Raw genomic sequence first — 23,820 nt, forward strand, 5'->3', positions numbered from 1 at the left:
GGGTAAAATATTTTTTTTTGGCGGAGTTCCCCTGAAAAATGAGCAAATACCACATTATAGACTAACATCAAAGAGAAAGAAATTGATGAATAAATTCATTATTTTGTTTTCTTAGTAAGTACAGCAATAAAAGTAGAGTTAATCAAATAATCCATATTAAACATAAACAAATAAATAGTTGACACAAAATGTATACATACATACATACACACACACACACACACACACACACACATATATATATATATATATATATATAGCCTAAGTCATTTCACATGAGAACATTTTAATTAGAAAAACATGAATGCTGAAGAAATCTTGAATTCATTTCCATTTATTAGGATCAATTTACTCCTGTAATTGCTTTAACATTAGCAGATAATTGTCACATACATGGCCCTCGTGTTTGCAGTTAAAACACTAAATTACTTCAACAGATGTGAGGCTGACCTTTGTTCCACTGAAACAAACTAGCTCCTTTCAAGTATGCAAGCGCTGTAATGCACACTATACTGACATGTGTCTAAATATATCTAGAAAATAATGACAATATGTTATAATCATCACAACCAATGTAATTATTATCACAACTGTTACTATAACGGCTGATAATAGGAGAGCTGTTGTCCAACACCAGCTGTTGTTGGACTACAATCACCTGTTGCTCATAAAAGCATTTTGGAGATCCTGTATCCGTTACACATTATACGGGCAGCACATGGTAAAAATAACTAAGAGGACACATTTAAACTTGAAGGTTAGATGGGCATTTGTACCGATCAGCAGACAACTGTTACGCTTTCGTAAAAAGACCGCACGTCTTTTGTAAAAAGGCCTTTGGAGTTCTATGATTTTTCCTCTGGAATCACTTTGTTGAGAGTTATTTAAATGTACTTTAGCTCGATTCTCTCTACAAAAGAGACCAAAAGACATTCCTTGAGTTTTACAACTGAGGCAAACTCTGCTAAAGCACTTAGGAGATGGCTGTGTATTTAGACTGGCTAATTTGAATTCCTGATGCACCGAGAAAAAAAAGGCAAACCCTTGCACCTGTTATGACTACACTTTCCATGTTGCTTTAATAAAGGTATTCAAAGTGTATTTCCAGATAATAACTGTACATGATGCATTGAGACGTTTTCTGCTCTCACACTGTAGCTCTGGTGTTCTTAAACATCTCCCTCAACACATTTTGAGCAACAGATGGCAGAAAATTGGCAGAAATTTAGAAAAATCGAGGGAGTCTCTCAGCATGAACATATACAGTTGAACATTTTGCCCAAATATGCACATTTTTTTATCTCAGGTCAGTAAGTATATGGATGAAAACATTTTTGTAGCAAGATCTCCTCAACTACACTCTTAAAAATAAAGGTTATTGCATATACACTTTTAAAAATAAAGCTTCATGATGCCATAGAGGAAACTTTTTTTTGTCTAATCTGAGTCGCTGTTTGGTGTCAGCCACGCTACAAGGATACGTCTTCTACGTTTATACGCTTTGATTTGAACAAAAACAGCGTATCCTCGTGGTGCGGCTGACAGAACAGCGTACGCAGTGACGCTACGGTGACGCAAACGAGGCGCATTGTTGAATAAAGTCGTTATTTTTATTTTCTCTCCGTACAAAAAGTATTCTTGTCGCTTCATAAAATTTAGATTGAACCACTGATGGACTATTCTGACGATGTCTTTCATACCTTTCTGGGCCTTGACAGTGGTATTTACTTGGCAGTCAATGGGACAGTCAAAAGCCTCCTGGTTTTCATCCAAAATATCTTAAAATTGTGTTCCGAAGACGAACGAAGCTTTTACTGGTTTGGAACGACATAAGGGTGATTAATGAATTAAGTGATTAATGACAGAATATTCACAAAATGTTTCACAAAAGATTCTTTGTGGCAAAAGAATGTTCTTCAGATTATAAAAAGCTAGGAAAAAGATGGTTCTTTAAAGAATCTTTGACTGAATAGTTCTTTGTGGAACCGAAAATGGTTCTTACATGGCATACAACGCTGTGAAGAACCGTTTAAAGAACTTTTATTTTCAAAAGTGTATGGTTTCATGAAGAACTTTCAATAGCCATTCAAACTGAGGACCCAAGTGATTCTTCTAAAAAAAAAAAAAAAAAAAAAACTTTATTTTTAAGAGTGTATGAGCTAAATAAAATTCTATAAATATGTAGTTTTAGACCTTGCCACAGGGTGTAATAAAATACTATAAAAAGTGATGGATATGATGAAAGATTGTCACCGTGCTCCCTGTCCACCTGTCTGACAACTGAGTGCGGATTATAGCAGAGCATTCTGGGAATGCAAATCAGGCCCTCTTCATACCCATTAAGTCGAGCAACAGCTTCAAACGCCGATTTGTTCTGCAAATAGCCCATTCAGTGCGGGCCCAAAAAGCTGCAACACCTTTCTCTCCCCCTGCGGTAATTGAATCTTCAAAGGGGCATTTCCACCCCCTGTCCTTGTCCGCTACAAGGACCGTGGAATGAATAGCATGTTCATATGAAAAGAGAAGAAAGTATACATGTTTATCCATGTTCAATTAGCCACCCCGTCATCTGCATTCATAATTACGGCATAAGAACATAGATGGACATAATTAAGGGACTGAGAGATGGCGCCGCATTTAGGGAGGTTTGTAAAAAAAAAAAAAGCATAGTTTTGCTAATGAGCTCCGTTCTCAAGAGAAGCTCGACAAGATGAATTACCGAGATCATACAAATCCTTTGGTCTCCTGATGGAAAATTGGTTCTTTCAGATACTGTACATAATTCATATTGAGCGATTTCAGAGACGAACACCTGCGAGAGATTTAGGCCTAACCCGAGGTAAATTCACTGCGCTTGAAACATAGTCCACATACTTCGTTGAGCATAAAAACAAACTCTTCAGACGAGCTGCCAGCCAAATTGCATATTAAGAATCTGTGACACAGAAAGATTTAAATAGGATTAAAAAAGGGTTGTTTTTAATCTCATTTTTTATTAATTAAATACACCATATTGGAGCAAATGTCTCTGAAAATATCACAAATAGAATTCTCTCTCATTCTGCATTTATAGGTCGACAGCTATGAGCTTCATTTTTTGTTTGTTGCGTGGTTTGGGGTTGGAGGGAAAGGGTACAGGGTTAGCTGCTGTGTGTAGTATGTACGGTAGCCACAATGGGACAAAAACATTTACATGCATACATACTGTACATGGTAGTTTTACAAATACACCAAGAGTGTTCATGATTTGATTTCCACAAAAAAGCCACGGATACTTCTTGGAACCCAGTCTTCAGGATGTTTTATATCATCCGTAATGAAACACATTCCCTTTACAACATCTAAAATATAGAAAGAGAAGATACCATGTTGTGAAGAAAAGGAGAATAGACAAAGGTAGGACAAAAATATAAAGGAAAAAAGAAAGTCAGTTATTCCCCCACTAAATTTTCAAACAAGTGTTATGAAAGCAGATTCAAAAATCGCTGTAGTGGATCAGCTGCATTTGTCATTTTAAATTTCACCCTTTCTGTCTCTCTTTTTTTCTCTTGTCCTCCAGCTGGTCTCTCTCTGTGTCAGTCTTTGAGTCCCTCAGGATCAGAGGTCTCGCCTGGGTCAGTTCATAGAGTCCTCAGTATTCCCCCTCCAGGGCCTCATGGGTATTTTCTATCCATGATTCAGGAGTTTGGAGTAAAGGGTGGGAAAAGGGGGGGCTCTGGCTATTGCAGGTCAAGGTGGAGCTCAAGCCTGAGATTGGCGCTCTGGTTTCGGAGTATAGCGGAGCTTTGAGAAAAGGAGTGGGATGGGGTCCGATCCGAAAAGGTCTTCGGTGACAATGAGCGAGGGGCTGAAATGAAGGCACACATCCTGCTTTAAGCAACACCCACATCCTAACACACCTGGAAGGCAAAGAGAGAAACCGGTTAGACACACTTAAACAGAAAAATAAAGTTAGAACCAGCAAATAGGTCGATGACAAATTTGGTCAAAGTTAAAAAGAGGAAAAATCTAGTTCATACAAATATACTATTAAACATGGAACGTTTTTACAATGCATTCATGATGATTATACATGGTACTGTACAAACATTTGTACACCATTAAAAAAAAAAAAGTTTACATTTATTGACTAAATTTAATGAAAAAGTCATGTGGTGTATTATCAAATCCAAGAAATAACAGTCGACACACCTTGAATACATGTGCGTGTATTAATCATATTCTTTTGTATGATAATTTTGTTTTGATTTTTTTTTTTTTTTTTTAAATACAATACGTTTTTTTTGTACACATTTAAGTATAATAAAAATATATTCTCATTTGCCCTGTCTTTAAAGGTCAAATTATCTAATATTTTAAGAGTCATGTGGTGTAACTATTAAATCAAAACTAATAACAGTTGTCATACACCTTGAATATGTGTGTATTAATCATATTCATTTGTTTGATAATTGTGTCTTGATTTTTTAAGTTGTTAAATATAATTTTTTTAAAATTATTATTTAAATAAAAACTAATAATTAGTTAATAATAATTAATTATTATTATGTTGAAAACAGCTGAGTAGAATTTTTTTCAGGTTCTTTGATGAATAAAAAGTTTTTATCTGAAATAGAACATTTTTTGTAACATTAGAAATGTCTTTGTCATCACTTTTGATCAATTTAAAGCATCCTTGCCAAATAAAAGGATTAATTTCTGTAAAAAAACAAACAAACAAAAAAAAAACAAAATGACTCCAAGCTTTTGAATGGGAGTGTATAATGCTACAAAAGCTTCCAAAGAAGCTGAAAAACAAAGAATTACAAAGAATCCTGAACAAATGTACTCAACTGTTTTAAATATTGATGATGATGATGATAATAATAATAATAATAATAAAGATGTTTCATGAACAGCAAATCAGCATATTAGAATGATTTCTGAAGGATCATGTGACACTGGAGTAATGATGCTGAAAATGTAGCGTTGATCACAAGAATAAAATTACATTTTAAAATATATTAAAATAGGAAACAGGTATTTTTAATTGTAAAAATATTTCTAAACTTTACTGTTTTTGCTGTACATTGGATAGAACAATGGTGAGCAGAAGAGACTTAAAAAAACATTAAAAATCTTACTGTTCAAAAACTTTTGACAGGTAGCGTATGTGCGTGTAGAAATCATAATCATTTGTAAGATAAATTTGTCTTGATTTAAAAAAAGAAAAAAGTTTTTAAATATACCGATGTATTTTAATGTATTTTTGAATAAATCATAAATGTCCATTTTACTATAAACAACATTTAGCAAGTTTTGAAAATTAAATAAATAAGTAAGCTGTTGTAGTAAGTCTAACTTTTCTTATTTAAAAAAATCATATAATATAGTGACATCTTTCAACATGAGTCAAAAAAAATTGCATGTTCTCTTAAATACCACACTCCATTTCTATTGTCAAATGAAGACCGCCAGCTCTGCTAAAGCCCCCCGCTTAACTTATTGATCAGCAAGGCTTTCAAAATCCATCTGCTGCCCTATTTCCTCTGCATTTTAAGTGCATATTGTAAAGTTAGTCTCTTTTTGTCTCATTTTTAACAATGATGTGCCACAGTCCCCAGGGTGCTAAGTTCTTGCGCAGCCGAGACAATTATCCCGATATCCAAGCGCAGCGTTCCGCTTTCACAGACAGTCACGGCAAACTTTTTACCCCCTAACATTCTCCTTCCTTTTGTTTTTTAAACATTCTAGGGGGGCAATTTGCTTTTCCCGTCTTACCTCAAGTTACTAAGGGGTTTCAGGCTACTGTAATAGTAATTGCGAGCCCCCCACGCCACCCCACATTGGAGGGCTAATTAAAGAGACGGAGGCTGTGAAGGTTTGGATCCCCTGGGTTCAGGCTCAGCATGAGAAAGGTAATTTGTCTGTCCTGAACAAAGAGATTAGGGAGAAGCCGGGGAGCTACTTAATAAATGAGCATCAAATGTCCTCAGCCGTGGACACGGACAGCACCAATTATGTCACCATGAAATTGCACATAATAAAAACAATGGCTGCCGGACGAGGCCTCCTATCTGTCTAGGGAAGCGTTCGGCCGGTTCTCTCTCTCTCTCTAGCTCCTTTCTGTACTGGCTTGTTTTAGCTCCCAGCTTATTTCTATAGGTTCAGAGGAGAATTACAGCAAACTTCGAAATTTGAGCACCGCAATCTCATAAATTACAGTGCATCTTCACTGCAGCGGTGAATAAGTTTCCTAATAACGATTCGAATCTCTCCGTACCACGCGAAAACACGACTGTTTAAGTATCTCCTGAGGACACGTGGTCTATCTCTATTCCTGCTGGTGAAGAGGGGCGTCTGGGTGTATTTAAGAACTCTCTCTCCGCTATAATTAAAGCAGCGAGGCCAATATTCAGATTGCATTTTAGCATTAATAATTCAGCTGTTTTCACTACAATTGATGTCGGCACATAAATAAACAATGAGGCCTCATATTTACACAGCGGCAGCCGCCGAGCGAGAGCAGGGGAGAGGAAGAAGGTGGAATGGAAGGATGGGGGCTTAAACAGACATTTAAAATTAAGCTTGATAATGCAAAGGCTTTCAATTTGAAACGCAACATGCTCTTGGAGCTAATTTGTAAAAGTGACGATGCCTTAAAAGGCCTCTAACGGAGCACCGAGCTTAATGGAGCCGTTTCCCTACTCACTACGCCTCTCCTCAAACTATTTTTTCCCATTGAAGGTGAAATAAATGTTCACTTGGAAACTCGACAACTGTCCGATCTCTCTCGCATAAGCTCCCACATCCCCGTTGTCTCCATATCAATACTGATTATGTGTCACTGAGCTGTTATTTTCAGTGCTGCCGTTTATTTAAAGCTGTGCAGCGTCGGAGGAGCAAATAGTCAGACAGAACTGTGGCAGTGAAAACAGAGATGAAAATGGGACAGAATACTTGACGCCAGCTAGCTTTTTTTGTAAAAAAACACACCTTTTGTTGCTGAGCAAAGAATGTGTGACCAGTATATTCAGGGTTTCACATTTTTTGTATCTTGTGGATGACAAATTATAAAACTATACATAATCAGCATTGAGTGTGAATGCATCAGGGTTTGGAAGGAGGAATCATTTTCACCTTCCTCACTAAAAAGCTTGCGTTAGCTGTGATCTCATTTCAGCAAGTTAACATTAATTGTGATAAATTAGCTTCCAGCCAGGATGAATTACATTTGTTCTCTAGACCTGACTATGGGTTAGGAGCACAGAATTAGATATACAATCTGTTCCTTAAAACTAAAATATGCAAATAAAACAGAAATAAAAAACTATTTTGATAAGTGACTGATTGAATGGTGTGTTTGGCAAATTAACAAAAATAATAATAACGACGGCTTGTAGCAAAAATGCCACAGATAAGCACAAAAATGTCCTATAAATTCAAGGCAAAGGCACAATTAAACAATGTATTACAGCTGTCACAATTAAAATGAAATGAGAAAATTAATGAAAAGTTTCAATTTGTGAAATGTTTTGTGCAGCGCTGAGCCTTATAACCAATCAGATGCGTTTCTGTTGAACTTAGGAATGCATTGGCCAATCAGAGGCACTTAGATTAGTCAGCGCTAAAAAAAACAAAAAAAAAAACGCAGGAGCTGTTGATGAGAGTGCACGCTCGTGGATTGCCTCATCATAAGTCAGATATGACGTAAATAAGAGATTAATTTTGTAGCTTCAGTGATTATAATGGGAGTTTTTGCATAACTTGCACTAGTCTAACGTCTTGGATCGACACATTTGTCTGTGAAGCCAGAATGTGACATGTCCAAAATGTAGGCACAAAACAAATGTTGTATATAGTTTTCTACGTCAATATTAATAATCATTATTAAAGAGAAATAAATGCTTTTTGTCATAATATTGCAGCCCTATGAGCCCGTTTTTTTACATGTGTAATTTAGAAACAATAATAAACATTCTATTGTTATTGACAGTTTAAAATATTGATTAAAGTAATTGGGTAAGTATAAGTATTTGACATTAAAAACAACATAGTATGATGATTTAGGGCTGTCAAACGATTAATCGCATACAAAATAAAAGTCTGAGTTTGCCTAATATATGTGTGTGTACTGTGTGTAATTATTATGTACACACAAAGTAATGTATATATTTAACAGAAATATGTTATGTACAAAATATTTATTTATATATATATTATAAACTATATAAAAATACTTGTAAATATATTTTTTAAATATATACTTGAATGTGTTTTGTGTTTTATATATACATAATAATTACACACTGTACACACACATATATTAGGCAAACTCAGACTTTTATTTTGTTTATTTGATTAATTGCGATTAATTGTTTGAGAGATTATAATAATAAGGTGACTGTAGATTAGACAGATTAATCTAAGCTTGAAACTTTGATAGCAGACAGATAGCGGTTCTCACTTTCTGGTCAGGCAGTAGAGGGTTAGTCTGCAGTGAACTCAAATGGCCGTTGATGAGTGCTGTGGGTCTGTCGTGTTCGCAGAACAAGCTGCCGTTGATGTAGTGAAACCTGTCACCAGGGACCAGCCGGTTCCGGCAAGTGGAACATGTGAAACACTGCAGGAGGCAATGAAAAGGACTCGGTTACCCACAATTCTCAGTGCATTACATACATTATAGCTAATCTCTGGACAAGTTAAATCATTATCTGTTATTTTAGTTTCTTATAAGGATTTCACGATGAAAAGACTGACTAAATAGGCTATTGTTTACATAAAACACCATCAAACAATCATTAAAAAGGAGTCTCTATGGAGTGTGAAAGGATTCTGTAGTGCAATGAAGCGTTAAGCAGTGGTCATTTAAAGATTAAAGGTTACCTTGAGATGGTACACGTTTCCCTGTGCCCTCATAACCAGTTCACTGGCTGGGATGGACTGACCACACGCGCTGCACGCCCCACTGTTCCCAAATAACCTGTGAAAGGAAACGGAGACATGTTAGCATTATCAAAATAAGACAAAGTGTGAGCACTGAATATGAGAAAAAGCCTAAATCAAAACAGCATGATATAAATTAGCATGTGCCAGAAAATATCATTAACAAAAATATCAAATAACTAAGAACAAAATTATTCATTAACATGAATAAACAAGGAAAAAAACTAATTACGTAACATTACTACCACATTTCATACTAATATCTCATGACCAGTATCTCACTCATTAACATGTCTATTTTCGTTCACACAGTGTGACCTGTGCAGACAAATGAAATCTTTCTGCATTAATAACTAAAGCTCTCCATTGTACGTGACTTGCAAGCGCGATTTTTTTTTTTTTCAGTCAATGACTGATTTTATAATAATATTTTCACTTAAGGCTTCAGAAGGTTTGATACACCACTGTTTAAATAGTGTAGATAGGTTTTATGTTTTCAAAAGAAGTCTCTTATGCTCATCAAGTCTGCATATATTTGATTAAACAGTAATGCTGTAAAATATCATCACTATTTATCATATTTTAAAATGTAATTTATTCCTATAATGGCAAATATGGTCATTACTCCAGTCTTCAGCATCACATGATTCTTCAAGAATCATTCTGAAGGATTTGCTGCTCAAGAAACACTACTTATTACCACATCTGAAATCTTGTGCGGAAACTGGAATCATTTTTTCAGGATTCTTTGCTAAATAGAAAGTTCAAAAGAACTTGTAAAATAAAACTCTTTTGTGACAATATAAATGTTGAAACATTTAATGCGTCCTTGCTGAATAAAAGTATACATTTCTTTCGCTAAAAAAAAAAAAAACGTACTCGAAACTTTTAAAAAGTGGTGTATATAGTGTATTAGTCACGTAGACTAATATTACAATACTTTATAGAATTTTGTTGTACTTCCGAGAGCCTGACGGCTTTGGTCACCATCCACTTTCATTGTATGGAAGAGAGCAGCGTTAACATTTTTCAAAACTTCTCCTTTTGTGTTTCATTTGAAAGTAAGTCATATGAGTTTAGTAAATGAATTGAAATGAGATTTGAAATAAAACACAACAGACATGCATAACACAAGGTACTTATTAGCACTGACACTAATGAATACTTCTGTGTGGATCAAAAAGATTTGTTAACTTGTTTGGCCTTGTTTTACTGTAAGAATGAAATCCTTGCAGAGACAGGTTAAATCATTTCAATCCTGTGCCCAGGCCTCCTTTTTCTCCCTCTCACAGTCTCTCTCTCTCTCAAATGCACACATGCAGAACAAATTACATCTTCAATATTCTGATGTAGGAAAAATAAAATCATAGTAATATCGGCAAACCAAATGAAAAAATCCTGCATCCTGTCCTCCAAAAGCCTCTGCCACTGGGACTAAGTATTACCTTTGGTGTTCATTTTTTGCAACCTAATAATAACCTAGAACATAAGCAATCAGGGCCTAAGAATATTTGATTGTACATCTAGGCGGAGACACAGCGCTTTTGCCATTAGGACTCAAGCGAGTGCTCAGTCACTGCCGCCTTTCCATTAGAAACCCTCGGCTACCCGGGTTGATATATAATGTGCATGGGTTAACCTTTTCAATCATGGTGTCAACACTTTAGATTTGCTTCTGCTCATCTCTTTCGTCTCTAACCTTCCCTCTCTCCCCCTCTCTCTCTCAGTCTCTTGATAATGAAATGCTTGCTCCTGCTTCCTTTCTATCTGCCTTCTGAGTCCACAATTTAGATTACTTCATCTTGCCGAGCAACAAACTGAATGAAATTTCGATTTGAGCAGAAAGTAATTTACTGGGATCTGGACCCATTTGTCATCATATCTCACTGGCTGTTTGCTCTATCACTGCACTTTTCCTATGCAATCAAATAAGACCACAGCATCTGACAAGCTCCAGAGAGAGAGAGAGAGAGAGAGGGAGAGAGAGGGAAATATGAGGAAGGAAGGAAGCAAGAAAGAAAGAGACTGTTAGAAGGTTAGAGGGAGGGAAACGGGGAACGGCCACAAAAGGATAGCAAGGAAAGGGATGAAGGAAACGTTGGGTGTTACACAGCTATAGATTAACCCAAAAGTTCACGCGGGATTTCGTCCCCAAAGATACTCGTAAACCGATAAACGCGCATTGCGCGGACGGCAATATAACGTGCGTTCCGACATCGAAACGGCTGTCGCCGGCGACGCTTTGCATACGCGCGTGGCGTTTATTGAGGGCGCTATACGACGAGCGAGTGAAGCTTTAAGAGTTTCTCTTCAGCGCCGGCTGTAGGGTGAGGCGAGGGGGGGGAGGGAAAAACAAATTTGGCTGTGGCATCGATTGGAGCAGCTCAATCAAAACTCAATTTCAAACGTAATTAGCTGTAGGCTTGTGACAACAGCGCGGCTTCAATGGCGTCGATGGGCCAGTCATGCTAGGCAAATGTCAGGGGGGGAAGGTCTTTAAACGCTGCAGTTTGATTCACCTGTAAAATGACATCTTCCCCCGGCCTTGAGAAAGCAATCTGCCTCGCCACGACGTGCGCTTGATTCGACAATCCCCGAGCGCTCGCACCTAAATTCGCTTACAAGCGTGCGTTATTTGGGATCCGGGCTCCCCTTTTAATTGTCCCGGTGTCTTTCCGTGAAGAATCTCCAGGCAACCTTTTTATTTTCTCCATGCCTCTCGATACGTAGCGTAGCAGGTTAATTATTTGAGCAGGGGATGGCTGCTGATAGCATTTGATTTAAAGGCCTGAAGGCTTTAGGTGCTCAATTAAGTTGCTATCAGTCTGCTCCTCACCTCTAATGGTCTCTCTCGCCATTGAACTTCTGTGCTGACGAGGGGCGCGTAGAGGAGCGATATCACGGGTCACCATAATTAAGGCCAAGGGACTCTTTAATTGCAATGACACCACCAGTTTTGGCTTCCTTCAGCCCTCTCCTTTGTTGTTTTCTCACTTTCTAGGTATTCAGGCCCTTGATCAATCAGAGGAGGAGGATTTTGTCAGCGAAAACATTGCGGAATGCTGATTTATTGACTCGCTCCGTCTCGGAACGGGCGGAATAAAGAAGGGGCTACAATCTACGGCTGTCTTTCATTACGAAAGCAAGACAAGAAATCTGTCTGCGCTCCATAGGCGATGTCTAGAGGATTTAATTTGGATACCGACTGTGAGGTAAAATACAACCTAGCAGGGCTGTTTCGGGCCATCTGGCAGAAGCTCGGCCTCTTAAGCGGAACCTTTTGAGTGGAGTGATGTAAGTTGGTACAACAATGATTTCTGCAACACAGTCCATTATAAAAATGCCTCTCAACATTAGCAGCCAAAGCACCTTAAAAGCACCGGGCCATATTGATACTTAAGCAGGGCTTTGCATAATGGCAATGTTACATTAGAGAGAGAGAGAAGGTGGGTGGGGTGGAAGGGAAGGGTAGGGGGAGATTTCACGGCAAAGAGAGAGTGTGGCGGGCGGAGGGGGCTGAAAGCAGCCAAATGACACTCGGTTAATTCAGAGTAACAGATCTAGTCCCAAGTGGATTGAAGGCCTTGAATTAATTCTGTTATGACAAATCAAGATAAACGTTTCCCCTAAATTGCATGCGATTTAATTAATTTCTGAGATCCAAGTATTTCCTGGCTTAATAGTTCACATGCTCCCGTGCTGTCATAGTGCTTGAGTGGGCAGACTTCAAAGTGATATTAAATAACCAACTATTAGATTTACCTAGCACGTTCTATTGGAAAAGTGCCATTTAATTACCTGGCTCTATTCAATTAAAAGGACAGTGTTTTTCCCCCCGACCTAATGGTCACATGATTGCTCTCTCCCCAAATTAATTCCCTCTCTCTCTCTCTCTCGGTTCTCTCCGGCTCACACAAATATCAGCCATGGCTTAGGGACAACATGATTTCCAACGAGTCCCTCCTGCGTCTCTGAAATCTCACGGCGGTTGCCCTTGCGCTCGACGCTGGTGGCCTCGAACTGAGTGGTATCAGAAGCCTATCATCCCATGTCATTTCCCCCCATCTGCCATTAGGGAAAATGGGATGCGTTTTCGCTCGCGCCATCCCAATCAATCGCTAAGCCTTTTTGCATCAGTGGTATTAATATAATTCTGGATATGTAACTTCATTATTTACACAGCAAGGGCAATTTAATAATCCATTACAAAAATAAGGGAGGCCCCTTTAAAATCCCCTAAGGGGACTGGCCTTCGCAATAATCCCCTCTTCTCTCTCTCTCTCTCTCGCTTGCTCTCCCGCTCTCTCAAAAGCCAATTTGGTTAATTAAATGTTTTGTTTGCAATGTGGCTCTCATTCATTTCGGACACGTCATTGGAAGCGGATAGGAGCCAGGCACTAGATCTCATTAGATAAAACCCATCAGGACTAAAGGAAAATGGAGGGGGACTCTAATTAAAGCTTTTAATTGTGTGGACTCACTGTCAGATGTTATTTTTCCCCTCTCTCTTATCTCTCCTCAGATCACAGGCTCGCGCGAGCTGTGTTTTAGCTCCGTTCTCCCGCCCGACGCGCTCTCATTACAAGGAGAAAGGTGTAGCTACTTTTCCCTCCCCGCTCGTTTTAATTAGGCTCGCAGGCCCGATTCTAGTGGCGAGTCTTGTGGACTTGATCCCTTCAGATCAGGTGGAGTGGAAAGAGTGAAGGCACTCTTCACATTTGGACTGGTCGTCTCAGGTTTGCTCTGGTTGACACCTGTTGTTCCAGCCTGCCAGCAGCAGTGTCAGTGCGAGGCTTCGCTGAATTATCCAGGGCGAAGCACATGCCAAGGTAAATACTCACTAATGACTGCACTTCTGCCAAAAAGCACTCTTTTCCGGCAGGATATATCATGGATGCTTCGTTTTATGAATTAACTTTTAAATTGCTCTGCCTGTTTCAATAAGAAAAATATATGTCTTCCATTATCAATGTCGTTTTTCCATTCCTCAAAACCAGAGAAATAATCAGAGGAGACTGCAAACTTCTCAACGCGAGAAGTTCTGGAGGATTCTTTCTGTTTGCCCTTGCAGAGGTCAAGGCGCTGAAGGATCAGCCTGTCAAATCAGGCCATCCACATCAGCTGAGCGAGACTGCCGTGCCGTCACAGCGCTTTGGGTGTCAGACTGACTTGCATAAATATTTAAAAAGGGTCTTTTTGCTAATTAAATGGTCTCTTTGTGATAAACAAAACATGTTGGAGAGGATGTGAAAACTCTTTTAAATTCCTGCGGAGTCGAAGGTCAGCTCTGCCTTACCAATCGAGTTTTCTAGCAACTCGTAAAGAAAACACACACACACACACACACACGGCCCTAGCAGCGCGGCTTCTTTTGCTTAAGGATGAAATATGGCAAGAGCCACAGACTTGCAGATGTTCTGGAGAAAGAATCTCCTTCGTCTTCTGCTCTGTCAACATGTCAGTGGCTTGACCTCTTTTTTAAGAGTGTCCCGTTGAGGGTTTAACCAGCGCGCTTTAACGAGGGCCGCTGACGGCACAATCTGAGACACATGTTCTCAATGGAAAATACGCTCCGCTCCGTGAGAAGCTTGATGGCTTGTAACATTTTCCTTAATATCTTTTTTTCTTGACAACCATCACTTCATCTAATCATTACATGCCTAATGTCATTTCATGTGGTCGCTGGACTGTCATAACGTCCAGATGTATGAACTATCTGAAGTTTGGCTTCAAAGACCACGAAAAAGGAGCCGAGCAAAACTAAACTGTCCTCAAAACACTTTTTTAAACTTAAACATTTCACAAATGCATCAGAAATCTGAAGGAACTTCAAAGAATGCCTGTATGAGGACCTCAGTGCTGACATCTTCCTCAAACGTGACTTTTAAATTAAGAAACGTATCTAACCTGATGTAGTCGTTTCTACATAGGATCATGCCACTCTTGGTGTAGCAGGATGTGCCGATTTCTCCGAGCTGGGCCTGGCAGCAGGAACATTTCAGACAGCGGCTGTGCCAATAGCTGTCCATGGCATACAGGAGAAAACGGTCTGCGATTTTTCCCCCACAGCCCGCGCAGCGCTTCCACGACAGAGATCCCGCTCCAACAGGTGGGGGCTGGGCACTTCCTCCAGGGTTCACCATTGTGTCTACAGAAACATGGAGAGACAGACAGGACACATGGTTAGAACAGAGTAGTCAGTCAGGAGTTAAGAAGAACTTACGAAAATAATAAAAGAACTGAACTTTTTTCCTCAAAACTTTCTTGGGAAAGCCCCTACTAAACTGCATTTATAATATGAAAACAAAATACCATCAGCATTACAACAATCCATATCTTACAAAGTCAGCACGCTGAACTTCTGACAGAAGTTTTGTCCTTGCAATATCTAAAACACCTGGAGCCTGAACGGTGACCCAAAACATTGAATGTTTTCGGAGGCATGCTTCCTAAAAGCTCTTTTGAAATAATTGAAATGCATACAATGCCTGCAAGCAAGTCTGAGAATTGTTTTAAGTGGCAGGCTGTCCTTGATCTTTATCTAAGTGCTGAAGTCAGCTCCTTTGGTCCATCTGTGATAAATGTCTGTTCGCTGATAACATTAGAGTCGCTGGAACAATTAAAGAAGTCCTGGCTTTTGTTAATGGCTTTTAAACTACATCTACCTGAACCCTCATGATGTTTAACACGAGAAGAAGGGAGAGAGAAACCCAAGTGCTACCGTGGCCAGAAATTGGGAAACCTTGAAGTTGTATGACCCATTCAGAGGTCGACATATTCCACTCGCTTTCGCTAAGGTTATCAGATGACGGATTTCCAGCCAACATCATGAAGAACATTCAGCAGCATTCGCTTTGGGGACTGGTCACTGCCGCGTGAAATTACCCCCGGTACGCTGGATCATCCAGCATATGCGAGAATCAGTTAATGCCGGCGACAGAAATCACATTAACCACCAACCCTCATTTATGTTTGCAGTTCTGTACTTTGGTCTGTTGATCCATCAGTACCGCATGCGTGCACTTCTGCTCCATCCTTCCACTAATACATCTGAAATTTTAATCTTTCCCAGGTTTCATAAGGAGGACTGCTGGACCGAAGTGGGAAAGATTAAAATTTAAGATATATTCGTGGAAGGCTGTAAGCCAAATCTTTGTTGAAAGGTAATTAGAGGAGAAGAGAGAGGCGGGGGGTAGAAAACATTGCACTGAGAGAGAGAGAGAGGCATTCAGTAACCCCATTAGTGGAGGCTCTTAGGGACAAGCAATACCTTAGTGCTGATTAAATCTAAAGGGAGATGAATCAGAGACCGAAAGTGACTCCCCCAGATAAATAAGATCGGACCATCGTCAAGTTTCATTCTCAGTAAGAGGGAAGAGGGGAGATTTGAAGAGAGGGAGGGGGTGGCTTTTAAGTCAAATGGGCAAACTCAAGTAATTACACGGACAGGCAATTTAAGCGAGGGGATGTGCAGAAATATAAAACAGATCAGCAGCCCATGGCCAGTAATACAGATCGCAGTCCTGAAGCCTAAACACAGCTGCTGCTCCCACTACAACGCACAGACACAGGCACAGCAAAAGATACAGAATTACACTTATGGTTTGTTTATCATCTGTACAGCATGCGTGCACTTCTGCTACACTATTATGATATTATAAACTCAAAATGCTTGCAATGTCCATCGAGCTTATTATCTAAACGTGTGGTCTTGATGCGAGTAAACACAAGCGCAATGCTCTTGTCCAATTACGATCTCTAGTTATTACGTTATTTGTTACGTGCGTGACATGCAACACAAATTACATTAACATACAATCAAAACTTATAAAAAAATAGCTGCCATCTTTTATGCTTACTAATTTGGAACATTGTGTCGCTCTCGCGACATGAAATTCCTATTATTTATAAAACAAACAAAAAATGTTTTAGAGAAATGTACTCACCTATTTGAAATGCAATGGTTGAATGTTTGGTGAGAAATGTACAGCAGTCTGTTTTTTCTCGATAGACAATACAAATATCGCGCACAGTCCAACAAACTCACAAACGGAGCGCGGCGTGCATGAATACTTCTCACTGCTGCGAAAGAGTCAAGCAAATGGAGTTTTCAGATTGTATTTCCACTGTTGCCGTCACCTTTTCAGATATTCTGGTTATCACTGGAAAGATCGGCTGCGGTTTTGTTAAACGAGCGTTCGGCAATGTCTTCCGTAATTTCCATAGATGAAGCGAGCGCCTCTGTTTATAAGTGTCCTCTTGCGCTGATGTCTCGCCGTTGCTTGTCGCTTGTGCTCTACATGTGTCAGTGACAGAAAAAAGCCCAGAGTAAACCTCCTCTCACAGGATGACGTCAATCAGCCCGCAGCCAATCACGACGCACCCCATTCAAGCGGAATGACAAATCCAGCCAATCAGAAGGAGGCGAGATTGACTTAGACACACACTGTTCAAAGGAGGAAAGATTGCGGTTGAGTGGGCTCTTTCTGCTTTTTGAGGTTGGATAGGGCAGTGGTTCTTAACCGGGAGGGCCGGGACCCACTAGGGGGCCTCGGTAAACTTCTAAGGGACCACAGAATGCCTTACACTTATTACAAGTAATCGTTATATTTAAATAATACAATTTAAACGCAAAATCTTCCAGAAACATATCATATTTCTTACTCTGGAGAAAAAACAGGGACTTTTTCATTACACCATACTACAACCGTGGCAAGCAAGCAGACAAATTCTTAACATTTTAGTTATGCTAATTGACTGTTTTGGTAAATGCATATTTTTGGTTCACGTTATTTACTGTGGTTTTGATTCCTTTAAACATCTATCTTATTTATGAGAAGTGGTTTAAGTTACGAAAAAGGTCTGCAAAACAAATTCTGCGTCTGGAAAACGTCTCTAATATCTACCACACAGCTTTGTTACTTGTGTATTTTATTGTCTCATCCTTAGGGAAATCTTCAGATTTAACATGAATAATCACATGAACATGAATATTTGTTTTTTAATGTATCGACAGCCCTTGTTTCTGTTAGTAAAAGTTTGAAAAACACACTGTTGGGTTATCATAACAAGAAAAAAATATTGATTGATTAAAAAAAAACATAGAACCATTCATATATGGAAATGGCACAACCTGTATGTACATATTACAAGCAAGCAGTATTCGGTATTCTCTAAAAAAAAAAAAAAAAAAAAAAAAAAACAACATTTCTCTTGCAATGGCAGATTATGGTTCTTCTCATATAATAAGAGGATGTGTTGCCACTATTAACTATTTCATTGTTGAAGTTTTTTCAAGTGGAAAAAAAAACAGACAATGACGCACAAACTATACAAAAGTCCAAAGGTGAAAATACAGTATAGCCTATCAACAGACAAGCCACGCTTCCTTATTACAGTGGCGCCATCCACTGGTAGAAAGAAGAACTACTATAATAGATTTTGTTGGTACAACTAATAGATTTTCTCCTGACATTAGTCATAAAGCCTTTATGTGCATAACCGGAATAAATGCTAAAAATAATCTACAATAATTTCATTATTTTAACTGATTGATAAGGCACCTCATATGCCACAGAATTTGGAAACACAAAAGAGATATTTTGTTTACAACAGTACACCAACATTCACGGACTTGCCATGAAAAAAAGAAAATCTTTTTAAACAATAAGGCATATAAGAGAAATGGCTGTTTGTATATTTCCGTGGGCACAGATACCCGGAGATTAATTGTTTGCTAAAGCAATTGCTCATCTAGGGCTGCATATTGCTCATGTTCCTGCATGGAAGTGATTAAATGTTTGTCATTTTACAATTAAAGAACCTGAAACCACCTAAAAGCCTATTCATCTCAGCAAGACTGATTTTTTTTTTATATTTACCTACAAGTTTACAACTCACAGTGTATAAATATTTATTTATTTTTTTTTTTATAAATAATATCTTCATAATAGTTTGTCAGTCTGAGGACTCTTCATTCAACGTCCCAGCACGAAGTGAAATGCTATGTGATGTTCTAGCGAGTTTCAGTGGGCAGCTAATCTTTACGAGACAAAACTGTGTAATTATGAGTTGCCTCTGGATTCATTAGTAAGATGTACATTGTGTAAAGAGTCTCCTATACCAGATACTAATGGTTTAATTGTCGCTGGTCCTGGCTGATTGCAGCGAGCAGTTTGATTTCCCTGCAGGAAAGGCAACTCTATTTCTCACAGGATTGGGCTCAATTCTCTCCAACAAGAACAATGAGCCAAAGATGGCAAAGAATGTATTTTCCACGAAGGAATAATTAATTTATCTCAACTATTAAAACTAGTGGGAAATTATGGGATGACTCTGAATGGGGGCCTCAGAGGAAAAGCTTTGTTTGTTCTTGGGCTGTTTTAATGAGCTTTTCACAAATGGCCAAGAAAAAATACTTCTTTCTCTTCTCCTTTTGCAATATGATAGTCACACACAATAACGAGGAGGGGGTGCTTAGGGGATCCCACGGAAAAGAGCAACACCAAGCCCCCGTTTCTGATCTCCTGATGTCCTATAGCGAATCTATGTTGTGATTACAAACAGCGCGAATAGAAGAGAGCGACAGCACTGTTTAAACAGCAGCGTAAGAGAGAGCAAGCGACGGTATAAAGTATTGATACCCCCACAGAGGGAGAGAAAGAACTCATAATGAAGTTTGTGTCCTCTGGGGGAAACCAATTGAAGCCGGTAAGAGATATAGAGTATTCACCGTGATGCTTCATTTCAAATAAGAAATTTACTCCTCGTGATATTACATTATTATGCTGTTAAACTGAGTGGCACTCCATCACGCAGCAATGGGAAAAGGCTGAAAAGGCCTTTAAGACATTTTAGATCCATAAAAACACAACATGATATGATTCAGGTACGAAACAGGAACTGGAACAGGACAAAACGCAGTGTTATTCTCGTTCTGAGACAACATTCCCACACACGCGTGCGGCAGTTACAATATAGCCGTGTTCGTGTCAAGGCCTCGCATTAATACAGAGATAATGGATTATTGATTGGTAAATACAAATGCCTTTTATAAAATGTTGGAGGGTAGTGGTTGAAAATTGATACTTTTCAGTGAATTCAGCGTTGTGGCGTCGAGTTCCCAATCAGCAAACTGCCCTTCATTGAGGGCTGATCTATGGCCAAGTGAAATGAAAAGTCAACTGGCTCGAAATGGTTTTTCAAATGTGAATTCAATGGTGCCCGAGGTCTTTGCTCTCATATCATCTGAGTGAGGATATGTTGCTAACCCTTCTCCGTTTTCCATTATGAGCCTGGCGAGTGTACTTTACCCAGGTGAGCGCAGCACGCCTGCAGCTCCTAGATGGGTGGCGTGACACTGAGAAATATTGAATTGCATATTTCAAGACAGATTGTTTGCTCTACACGCTCATAAAGATGGAGAAAAAATCTCAAAGTCATTTCTTTAATATGCTGTTATTGACTGCTTTGATCAATCTTGTGTCAGCAGCGAGCAAGTAAGTGAGCTTAATTAAATACAAATCGATAATTCCTTAACAAATAGCGCATGGACTCGAGAAACAGACCCAGCAGAATTAATTGGGGAGCATTTGTGTAGCTAAACGTTTGGGAAACTTCATCAAGAATTCAGCTCTCCATCTTTGGCGAACATTTATACATTATGCATGTCATTTAAATGCAATTAGAGGTCCTAATATGTTAATCTCTTTCATTTATTTGCCAAAGCTTTTTTGTAATTACATTGTTGTAAACAATGATAAAACTGTGTCCTCATGCGTGCAATTGGATAATTGGCTACTCACAACACATTTAGTAGATTAGACTAAAACTATTATACAATCATATCTGGGAAACTGGCTGTAAGATGCCCACTGTGTCTTAATTTCCAGTCATTGGTAGCTGATGTAATGGCGAAACACATACTTATGGGTGATTTGTAATGTAGTGCGTGTGTGGGTTTTAATTTTACTCTTTTTTTATTTGCACAGAAAGGATCCTGAGGCCCTAGACTCAAACTCCCATGAGTACAAGAGCTTATCAGGTGTTGCTAACTGCTAGGCCACAGATCCAACATATTTTCCTTGTTTTAAATGGTGTAAACAAAAGCTATCAGTGTTGGGGGGTAATGCATTACAAGTAACATGAGTTACGTAATCACATTACTTTTTCCCAAGTAACTAAAGTAACGTATTGCTTTTTAATTTACATGAAAATATCTAAATTACTTTTTCAAATAATGTTGAGAGGAATTAGAAGTACAGAGGCATTGTGTGTAAACATGATGTGAACATGCATTAATTCATCTCATTTGCAATAAAAACAACCAAAAAAAACAGATTTTGGCCACGTCTGTTTTCAAAATGACCCTGTTATTGCTGTCCAACAGTGCAAGTTCACCTTTTTTTGATAATTATTGACCTAGAGAGTTCTGAGAATTGTTTTTTTTTTGTAAAAAAAAAAAAAAAAAAAAAAAAAAAACCTAAGGCTATAGTTCGCAAAAGTAGCATGTGTGAAAAATCGTGCAATATGCAAATGACCCATCAATAAGCACCGCCCACTTTAGTTACTGTTGCTAAATGACAGCTGTCAGTGTGAGAACCTTGCCCCAAGATGTTTTTTAAACATTTTGGACACAGGAAGACCACTTCTCATTAAGAAGCATTCAAGTTGGACTTCAATATGCCATGGTGGGAGATATATATAAGGTTTTAAAATAAATATGGTGGTAACAAGATTAATTTAACCACAGAAATGTAGACCTTTGTTTAACTGTTTTTGACCTACGCTGTACAAGACTTGAGAACAGTTAGCTATGTATTAGGTATTAGTAATGTATTAGGTTTGTACTTTAGCACGGACTCACTAACTTTAACGTTAGCTAGTTTTACCCAGAGACACCTTGCTGAAACACAAAGTATGATTTACACACAGAGTTTTGATTAATAAAGCCTAATTTTCACACAATTACTATACTGCATAATAATATATTATGACTTCAAAACAATTTTAACATCCTGCGTGATTTGAAAATTGATACTTCTGAATGTGGTCGTCACATATACAGCTTCATATGCATGAGTTTTCTAATGCAGTCCGTTTGCGTGGCAGCTCACGTGATCCTGCGTTGCACTTGGGTGATGAACAGCTCTGGCATGGACCCCGTGAAACTACAGTTCAACAAAACAGCTCAGATCTGCATGAAGAAGTACAAATAGCACAGCTCCATCAACAAATATACATATATATATATATATATATATATATATATATATATATATATATATATAGCGACACTCCCCAGGTATTTGAATTCTGAACAGCAGAAATCTCAGGCAGCGTAATAAAAACACAGCAAATACATGCCTGTACCAACGTAATAAAAACGTGCCAAGGTCACATATTGAACACGTTTTAGCACCATTCTCTGGACATTTGATTTTGAAACTGCCGCAAAACATGCAGTAAGGTACATTACGTACAGTGTGTTGCAGAAATGTATGTAGAAGCATGTATCTCCAATAAGCCTGGGTTGGAAAATTGCAACTTAATAAGAGTGTGACAACCAGAAATGAATGTTGGAATTCCTATCCTCTCAGGATACCTGGAATCAGTGTAACAAGTACCCCAGGCATATTGTTTTACCATTTTTGTAGCATAAACACCATCAAACTGATGAAAGCTTTGAATCTTCCAATGTTTCTCTATGGCGCTGAAACCTAAAGATGTCTGAGTTCCGTTAGCCATGCAAATGATTCTCAACTGCCATTGGCTCATCTGTGCTTGAGGGGAAGGGCTTACCGATAGGTAAATTACGATATCGCCTCCCAGTGGCCTAATTTCTTCAGATTTCTCACAGACCTTTATGCCGCGTTCCAGATGATGTCGGAAGTGAGAACATCCGAGCTGAAATGTCTCACTTCAAACCTCAGTGAGTTCCAGTCGATCACACATCACTGTAACATATTGACCTCATGATGTCTCCATGATACAACAACTCAAAATTCATTGGCCAATGGCGGCCATGCTTTTCGAGATACATGAACGTGCTCATAGACAGCTGTGGTACTTTGGACACAGACACTGCATGTGTATGCATGTGTAGTTATAGTAGTTTTTATGTTTTTGTCTTGTTATAGCACTACACAATGGCCAGACTATCTTGACCTCAGTGATCTGACTATTTGACCTCAGCTCATGTTACATGTATGTATCAAATTTGGTGTAAATATCTCATCTGTTTAAAAGGGGGTGGAGTAGATATCCTACTCTACTGTACTTTAGCTATACGATTTGGTCTGCCCACTAAAATAATGCAATAAATAACGTAAACTGAAACACAACACACCCTATTACACAAATTACTGATAACAATGAGAAGAAAGAAAACTATTTCAATAAAACAGAAATGTCCTTGTACTGTTTTAAACTATACAATAATTCATAGTTTTTACTAGCCCAAGCTATATCTGACAGTAATGTTAAACTATTTACAATTTTTCACTATACACATTAAGGTATAATGTGTTAATCAATTAACAGTTTTTTTTTTTTTTTTTTTTTCTGTAGCATTTTTACTATCTTTTTCTGTAACATTTACTAACTTTTTTTTTAAGGTGCTCAATAGGCTAATACAAGAAGAGATCACATGGAGGGCAACGCAAGGGGATCGGAGTTAAATAAAATGATCGTTTTGGTGAGATATTTTATTATGAGCCATACAGTGTTGTATAGGTGCAGCTTTTTCACGTCCTCTTGACCACACACACAAAGACACATTGCCTGGCCCTCCCTCTGTAGGGCCCATAATTATGCTGATCAGAACAGCCACGGCCCTCGAACAACATCACTCTAATGAAAGCTCGCTAATCCTTAATGAGTCGCTATGTCTTGTGA

General features: G+C 38.5%; 1 protein-coding gene across 2 annotated transcripts; it reads right to left on the bottom strand.

Annotated features, from left to right (window-relative positions):
* Positions 1-318: 318 nt before the first annotated feature.
* lmo4b (LIM domain only 4b) lies at positions 319-17,240 on the bottom strand. Of its 2 annotated transcripts, none has more exons than XM_051111956.1 (5): positions 16,872-17,240; positions 14,833-15,073; positions 8,866-8,962; positions 8,447-8,602; positions 319-3,899 (listed from the first exon to the last, which is right to left on the bottom strand). In XM_051111956.1, the coding sequence occupies exons 2-5, from the start codon at positions 15,066-15,068 to the stop codon at positions 3,891-3,893; spliced, it is 498 nt and encodes a 165-aa protein (XP_050967913.1). In that variant the 5' UTR covers positions 15,069-15,073; positions 16,872-17,240; the 3' UTR covers positions 319-3,890. The 2 variants fall into 2 exon arrangements, with proteins under 2 accessions (XP_050967913.1, XP_050967914.1); XM_051111957.1 differs by lacking the exon at positions 16,872-17,240 and adding an exon at positions 15,886-16,060.
* Positions 17,241-23,820: the final 6,580 nt, after the last annotated feature.

Source organism: Labeo rohita, chromosome 6 (assembly GCF_022985175.1).
Source record: "Labeo rohita strain BAU-BD-2019 chromosome 6, IGBB_LRoh.1.0, whole genome shotgun sequence".
NCBI classification, from domain to species: domain Eukaryota; kingdom Metazoa; phylum Chordata; class Actinopteri; order Cypriniformes; family Cyprinidae; genus Labeo; species Labeo rohita.

Excerpts from the sequence above, each read along its gene's own strand:
- lmo4b (XM_051111956.1), bottom strand. The coding sequence starts at position 15,068 with ATGGTGAACCCTGGAGGAAGTGCCCAGCCCCCACCTGTTGGAGCGGGA. Across the intron at positions 8,963-14,832 it reads TGTAGAAACGACTACATCAG|GTTATTTGGGAACAGTGGGG; the intron begins GTTAGATACGTT and ends TTCCTTTCACAG. Across the intron at positions 8,603-8,865 it reads GAAACGTGTACCATCTCAAG|TGTTTCACATGTTCCACTTG; the intron begins GTAACCTTTAAT and ends TGCCTCCTGCAG.